The sequence below is a fragment of the Mustela nivalis genome, assembly GCF_964662115.1.
Source record: "Mustela nivalis genome assembly, chromosome: 15".
Taxonomy (NCBI): Eukaryota; Metazoa; Chordata; class Mammalia; order Carnivora; family Mustelidae; genus Mustela; species Mustela nivalis.
In genome coordinates, this window is record NC_139034.1 from 87,101,375 (window position 1) to 87,109,435 (window position 8,061).

At 59.3% G+C, this 8,061-nt stretch overlaps 1 protein-coding gene across 7 annotated transcripts in view; it reads right to left on the reverse strand.

Annotated features, from left to right (window-relative positions):
• The window catches only part of RAB20 (RAB20, member RAS oncogene family), a 29,125-nt gene extending 21,281 nt beyond the window's left edge, over positions 1-7,844 (reverse strand). The window contains exons 1-2 of one of the 7 annotated variants that reach the window (XM_082701008.1): positions 7,445-7,844; positions 6,990-7,121 (exon numbers count right to left, since the gene is read on the reverse strand). In XM_082701008.1, the coding sequence (XP_082557134.1) occupies positions 6,990-7,121; positions 7,445-7,643 (331 nt within the window). In that variant the 5' untranslated portion in view covers positions 7,644-7,844. Of the gene's footprint in view, positions 1-6,135; positions 6,697-6,989; positions 7,122-7,428 lie in introns of those variants that run through there. The other 6 variants (XM_082701010.1, XM_082701014.1, XM_082701012.1 and 3 more) reach the window with 6 other exon arrangements.
• Positions 7,845-8,061: the final 217 nt, after the last annotated feature.

Genomic DNA, 8,061 nt, shown 5'->3' on the forward strand with positions numbered 1-8,061 from the left:
TCCTGTGAGATCTCGATGGTACGGATGCGGGTGCCCCAGCCTTTTCTGAGTGTTTGGCTGGACTACTGCACTTGTAATCTAAAAGGTTCGTTGGGGCGTGCCGGGGTGGCCCAGTCGGCTGAGTGTCGGACTCCGGATTTCCGCTCAGGTCCTGATCTCAGGGTCCTGGGATCGGCCCCGCACCAGCACAGCGGGGAATCTGCTTGCGATCCGTTCCCTCTGCCCCTCCCTCTGCTCACACAGTGCACACACTCTCTCTCTAACAATAAAACTTTTTGAAAATAATAAAAATAAGTAAATTAATGCACACATACACATATAAGAGATTGTTTACTTGGCTACCTCTTTCCTGATCCTTTGGTGAATGAACGGGCTTTCAATTTTGTCGTGTCTGTTCCCTTAGGCATTTCTGGGTTGTTGGTTTCTTCAGCTCCAACTCTGGGGAAAATGAGGCAGAAAGAAAACCCAGGGAGCCCACCACTGTGCCACTCGGTGGATCTGGAAATCCCACCAGCCTGCCTTCACTCCACCTTTGAAACCAATGCTGGAATCTTCCTAGGCCAGTGGGCACTGGACAGCAGGACCAGGAAAATCTGTCGTCCCAGTGATGAAGCCATTCCCGTAAGAAGAAACAGTCGTGGGGCGCCCAGGGGGGCTCAGTTGGTGAACCGTCTGCCTCCAGCTCAGGTCATGATCCCAGGGTCCTGTGATCAAGCCCCACATCGGGCTCCCTACTCACTGTCTCTCTCTCTCAAATAAATAAATATTTTAAAAATATACAAATAAAAAAGAATGAACCGTCGTTTAAGCTCCTCTGTATGTACGCGTACAGACAGCTGTGTGTACACATTTTTGTACAGAAAGGGAAGTTATGTGAGTCACAGCAAAGCAAGAGGCAAATCCGAGATGAAATCCGAAAGCCCAGACCATCCTCCAAACACAGTACATGGGGTTCAGGCATGAGTTAACCAGTATGGTTGACCTCAATTAGTTAAATTCTCCCGAATCAGCACCATGCGAGGGAGCCTAAAATACCTCTTCCCGCCCCCAGAGTCCTCGGAGCCCCTCCAGGAGGCCTCCGGGCCGACCTCCCAGCCCCCGCACTCTTCACAGGCGTCCTTTGTCCGCTGAGGTCTCGCAGGATAATGGCGCCTTGTCTGCCCCGCTGAACCCAGAACCCTGGCTTCCCTTCCACCTGTCTTAACACCCGCATTCATATTCTGGCCACCGTTTCCGATCAGGAGAGCAGAGGAATTCTGCAAACGTGGCCCTGCACCTCTCAGAGGGTGAGCCCTTGAAGCCTGCGGTAACGGGACAGATGGGGACCCGCCGCCAAAGACACAGGCTCACCCACCACGCCGGCTCTGCAGCCTCGGCGTCCAGATCTCAGAGCTAAACTGAGATGTTTTTCCAAGAACTTTTTTTAGTGGGGGCTCAGATGATCTTAAGTCCAAGCTCAACCCTCACCCCAGTCCAGTTCAGAGGGACCACACAAACCCCCACCACCACTGCTTTTAAGTGACCGGGGTTCCCCAAGGACTGAACGCCAGTCTACAAGTGCATCAGCCTGGGTGTGGGCCAGTAAGACATCCGTGCCGACCAGCTCAGCCTGCTGACCTCCGGAAGGATGTCCTCTGTCCTCTGCCACAAGCTCTCCTTCACACAAACACCAACCGCTGGGCTCTGCGCCGCCAGGTTTGGGCCTCCGGAGCCAATCGGCAGCCGCACGAACGTCATCAGAGTCAAGAGAGATCCAAGTCCTCCGGCCTCAGCTCCGGCTTGCACAAGCTGTCCACCCGCTTCGGCACCACGCTCTCGGGGCTCCCGGAACCACACAGTCCTCACAGGCCAGGCCAAAGGGTCAGCGATCAGCAACCAGGGGGTCCCCGTCAAAGAGAGCTACTCTCCAGCTCATCACAACACCAACCGTTCCCTGTCGCTCCCTGGATCCAGGAGCAGCCGCCTCCAGGGGGAGCTGGGGGCTGAGGCGTCTACACACCATGGAAGGGGGAGGAGGGGAGCTCGCGGTCCGCACAGATGGGCCGTCTCCTCTGGTTTCTTTGGCGGTGGGTATGCCTCCCCATCCTTCCGACGCTCACAGGGCAGAGGCCCTCGGCTCTGCCACAGGGCCCAAGACCTCTCAGCTAACTTCACGGGCACCACGATGTCATACGCAGACCTGTGGCATTTTCTCCTGGGTTGCACCAAAGTTATCTGAGAGAAAGACCTTAAACCAACTATCATCTCTGAGATGCAAGGATGGTTTGACATCCTCAAATCAACGTGACATATCCCATGAACAGAGCGAAAGAAAAGAATCATCATTGTCCCCGTAGATGTGGCAAAAGCATGGGACAAAACTCAACACCATTTGTGATAAAAACCATGAACAAACGAGGGATGGAAAGAAGACATCTCAACATGCCGTCGTCACACCAGCCACTCTGAATCTCCCCTCTCTGACCTCTCCCATAACTGCAGAATTACTTACTAACGGCGGACCCGCTCAAGCCTCCCTCGTCCTTCTCTGACAAGCTTCTCTTGTCCTACTGTGCAGCCATGGTCTAAGCACCCAGAGCTAGGAGATGGTTGTTCTTCCTCAAACACCAACAGAGCCCTTCCTTCCAGATACCACAGTTCAAGCACCGGGCCAAGTTCAGCCCACCGACGGCTGGCAGCGCTTCGGGTGGCAGCTACAACCGCCCCATCTCATGGAGGAGAAAAATGACATGCGGACACACAACGCACACAGGATCGCACACGCGGCCAGTGGCTGCAGCCGGCAGAAGGGCACACGCCACCCCCACGGGCACCCCGCAGACACGTCCCAAACCCTGGAGCCTGTAAGAGGTTATGCTATGGGGCAAGGGGGACTAATGTCACAGACAAATTGAAGTTGTTCACCAGCTGCCCTTCAAGAGAAACAGGGGAACCCAGTGGAATCACGGGGTCCTCTAAATGTGGGGGAGGGGGCTTGACAAGTCGGGGTCCGAGAGACACAATGACAGACACCACGGCCTTGGGGATGGAGGATGAAGAAGCCACGGGATGTGAGCAGGGAGCTGGAGAAGACGCCACAACAGGCCCCCCCACCCCAGACCCTCCAGAACGGAGCGCCTCAGTTTCAGCCCGGTCAGACCCATTTAGGACTTCCGACCCGCGCTTTTGAAGCCACTAAGTTTGCTACTGAAACAGATTTTTGTCCTGGGAGCAGGGACTGCTGTGACAACGCTGGACGTGGCTTTGGAACCGGGCAACAGAAAGAGGCGGGAAGCACACGAGGCGCGTGATGGAAAGGGCCTGCCCGGCCGTGCGCAGATTGCCACAAGTACAGTCCCTAACAGCCCCGCTAGCGAGGGCGGAGGAGGAAGAAGGGAGCGAGGGAGAGAAACCCGTACTGTCTTTAGAGGATGCCAACCCGGCATGGAGACTTCAGGGAGAAACACGGGCGTTAGGGTGCTGCCAGCATGAGCTCAGATGGAAACCGGGAACGTGTTTCCGGAGGCTGGAGGAAAGGGGACTGAGTGGTCCAAACTGGTCCTCGCGGGAAGGATCCTGGGGGAGCAACACTGAGCCTCACCCGCCCCCAGAGGCTGCAGCCTGAGGGACGAGGAAAGGAGGCGGTGTCGAGCCTGCAGGGCTCCGGGGATGGAGTTTCTCGGATGATCTGGTGTGAAATGACGCCACTGCTTTCCTTGCTGCCTCTCCCCGCTCCCCCGGGGTTGAAAACCCACGAAGCTGCCGCCCCAGGCGTGGAGGAGGGGCTGGGCTGACTTCACTGAATGATGGGCACCATCTATCCAGACTGTTCCGGCCAAGACAGCGGTGGCGGATTCCACTGGGGCCCCATCTCGTCTCTGGGCAACCGCCTTTGGCTTCCAGAACGTATCAAACCTTCAGGGTGGATGTCCCACACCTGTCTGCCCAGCGAGGCGAAGGTCAGAGCAAGGCACCATGAGCGGAGCACACGGCACCGGGACAGACCAAAGTCTGAACCCCTGAGCTTCTGCCAGCCTCCACGGCCCCATCCCGGACGTGGACGTGACCTTGCCCGCCTCGGAAGGCCTCTTGTGTCCCTGAATCAGGTATCTATTAACCAGCCCAGCAAACCTCTCCTGCCCTCTCCAGCTTCCGGCAGGACGAGAGTCCCTCCAACCCTCCTCTCCCCTCTGCTACTGAACAGTCTGCCACCGCGCACACCCTCCCAGGCCCCCCTCACTCACCTCCCACGACCAGGGCCAGCACTAAAACCACCCTCCAGTGGGTCCTTACCCTCCACCTCGGTTATGAAAAGTCAAATAAACACAGCCTGAGGCGCAGCGTCTGTGGGATGGGAAGGATGTTCAAGAGGAAGACAGAAAAAGCCCACCCACAGTGGCGCGGGTGCCAGACGCGGAGATAGCCTGTGTCAGCACCAACGCCAAGCCTAGGTCACCCTGTGTGTGTGCACACAGGTCAGCCGTGTGGGGACCGGGCCTGGCCACCCCCGCTGCCCCAGGAGCCTGACCCGGGGCACACTAAGGGTTTCAGGAACAAGAACGCAGGAGCCAGGAAATGAGTCGCCAGCACAGCACAGCATCTGCTGTATTACAAAATCCTCTGGTGATCAGGGTCCCCACTGCGTCACATCCTGGTCACTGAAGCAAGTGGCCAGCCAAAATTACTTTGCTAGTTCACACTCTTGACGCCAGAGAGCCTGCTTGGCACCAAAGGTCGGCTCCCATTCCAGAAACCCCACCTCCCACGGCAGACGCCACAGGGCTGCTCAGTTGGGGACCCCGACGCCAATCCTGATCTTCCCCTTGTAAACCAGGGACAGCAACGAAGGCCAGCCGGCCAGCGAAAGGACCAACAGGGCCAGCCTCACACAAAACAGGCAGCCGAGTCACTTCAACGTGAAGTGACTTCTGGAGCTTACGGTCCATCCCTACCAAACGCTTAACACTACCAAGTCAGCTTCGGGGAAGCATCTGGGAACGTGTCTGCGCAGCCTGGAGGAGAGAGCAGGGATGGGTCCACCTGTCCCTGGGAGACGCTGTCTTCACAGCGTGACTGCAGATCGTTTAGTCAGCCATCAACCACCACACTAAAAGGGGCCGCACGAAAGGAAGCAGGACAGAGCAAGGCAGATGGACATCCTCGAACTCCATCAACTCCACTATAAACCGGGAGCTAGTTCTAATTTTCTCTACCCAGCAGAGCGGATGCCCAGGCTGACAATCGAAACTTTCTAGACGGGACCTTCGGTATTTGAGCCACTTCTGAAAGTGCTGGGCCTGTGGAAGTGGAGCGCACGGAAAATGCGCCCAGCGATTCAGCGCCTTTACTTACCTCAAACACCTCCTCCCTTGCCCTGAGGAAGGAGGAAAACCCTCGGACAGGACTGTCCTTACCAGTGCACTTTTGCAGAGTGAACAAACCGAAAGCCTGAATCAAGACCCTGTGATGTGTTCTTTTGGAAAAATCACAAAAACTACATGTACTAAAGATAATTCATCACTATTTTAAAAATGATTCCACAGAAAACCGCATCAGAGCCCCAGGCAGACAGGAGCCGAGATCAGGCAGGTGGCAAGTGAAGGGGGAAACGCAGACGTGGTCCGCCCGAGCCAGAGGTCTGCGCTTGGCTTCCTGGTCTCCCAACCAAACCCTGAAAGCCTGTCTGGAAGGCTCTGAGGCTCAACTTCCTCTTTCGTGAAGAAGGGGTCATTACACGAGCCGTGCTCAGCCCTCCAGGTGGCTGGGGTAACAAATGAGATCCGTCCATGAGCGTGGGGCTCCCGTCAGCAGGATGGTGGGGCTCCGGAGCCCAGCGGCCACGGGTACACAGACACCAGGAGCTTCTCTCTTTGGAGTGTCACCTGTCCCGTCCCTAAGACCCACGGAGAGGCTGAAGTTTCTCACCCAGCAAAGGAGAACAAGCAGGGACAGAGAGGGGCCCAGGACGGTCTCCCACTGTGCCTAGGGATCCGATCCGATCCGGAGATGGGGTCACACGCAGTGCAAGGCAGGACCCTGTGCACGGGGCTCCAGCCCTGGGGGAAGTCCTGCCCGGCCCTGAGGGGCCCTGGGGGATGCTTATCTCCCGCCGCGGGGCCCCAGGACGGCGGGCCCCCGAGCGGTGTCCGCCCTCACCTGCGGTGTCCCAGATGGAGATGTTGTAGGAGCGCCACTGCTTTAGGTAGAAAGCACCGCCCACCGTGCTGACCGTGTCCGGGAAGCGCCGCTCCATGTACCTATGCAGCAGCGACGTCTTGCCCACGTTCGTGTCCCCCAGAAGCACGATCTTCCCATCGGGCTTCCTCATCGTCCCGCAGGAAGTCCCCCTCCTGCTCCCCGCGCGGGTCCGGCCGGTGCGCGCCGGGCGCCGCTAGAGCAGCCGGTCGCCGCCCCCCGAGCGCCGGACCCCGGGACTCGCGAGGACCCAGACTCGCGGAAACCCGGATTCGCGGAGACCCGGGCTCGCGGGGAGCCGGAACTTGTGGGGCCTCGCCGGGACCCTCCGGCTCCGAAGTCTGGGAGCGCGGAAGAGGAAGTGGGTCTCGCAGCCCGGGAAGGAGAGAAGAGCCCAGCCCAGCGCCTACCTGGGGTGTCCAGAGCTCGGCAGTCCGCGCCCGTCGGGGGCGCCCGGGCCCCGCCCCCGGACCGCCCCCGGACCGCCCCCCCGTGGCCCCGCCCCATGCCCCTGGCCTCGCCCGAACCCCGCCCCGCCCCAACCTCGCCCGCGCCCCCATTGCCCTGGGCTCCTGCGCCCGACCGCGGACTGAGCCCCGCGGGCAGGGCGGGCGGCGGGAGGGTCGCTCGGGCCGCTCGCGCACGTGCCCCGCGGCACCGCGGAGTGGGGTCCCCTGGCCGGCGGCGCCCCGAGGAGCACCGGTGCGGCGCTGCCAGTCCGGTGAACGGTGAGCGCGCGCTTCTGGGCCGCGTCCTCCCGCGTGCAAGGAGCCGATTCCTCCCCGAACGCGGAAAAGTTCGGAGCGAAAACTGGCCTTTGTCAGTCGCAGCGCTGCCGGCAAAACCTCTCCTTCCCTTTCCAGTGGGCCCGGAGCGCTGCCGAAGTGCACGCCGTGTGGTGTTCCGTTTGGAGAAAGCGCCGAGGCGAGTCGGTGCTGGTTCGAATCCTGATGGCGGGGGGGGGGGGGGGGTCTGCTGAGACCGCGGTGTGTGCCGGCGCCCCCGAGGAGAGGCCTGGGGCACTCGGGCGCTGGGACTCACGAGCGCAGAGGTGGGGCGCATCACACTCGTGAGGTCACGGCCACACCGACCTTTCCTAAGTCCCGCGCGCTCGGTCTCCATGCCCGGGTGCCCAGCGCTTCCCGCTCGCAGCCGGCTCTCTGCGCGTTACCCGCCCCCACACGCTGCCCAGGGGTTTTGGAGAGTTCTCCCGCCCCCTGTTCTCTGGGGCCCTGTCCTGCGCGGTTTTCCTACCGCGATCTGGAATGACCCGGAATCCTGCCGCTTCTGCACACATGGAACTCTGCAGCCCCTCCCTCCAGAACGCAAACTCCCTCGGCGGAGAACAGAGTTGGCTCAAAGGAAAAGTAGATTAAAAAAAAAAAAAAAAAAACTTCCTTGTAACCCGCAGCCCTTGACCAGTGCTTGAGGCAGGCAGAGTCCTCCTCCAGGAAGCTCCGGATCTTCATGTGCCTTGCTAGAGGGAAAAAGGGAAAAACAGCTTGGTTTGAGAACAGCCAGGCCTCCAGGGCTGGGGCCTACGGTTGCCTCGTGAAAATCCTTCCTCCTTCGCCTTTACCTCCGCAGGTTCCAATGACCCTCAGCATCCCCAAGCAGCTCTTTCTGGCCGCAGGTCCTGTCGCTGTGCTGTAATAAAACCACCATTTTGCACCCAAGGAGTCTCAAGAATTACTTCTGGACCTCCAGCTCCAGACCCCAACATTTCCACATGATCAGGAAGGGACTTTTTGTGGGGTGCTCACCCGTGAGGCTGGTGAAGCATATCTTGCACCCTACAGACGCTCAAGGAAGCTTTGAGTCGGTCGCCTGGGTGGCTCCGTCTGTGAGGTGTCGGACTCTTGGTTTGGGCTCAGGTCATGATCTCAA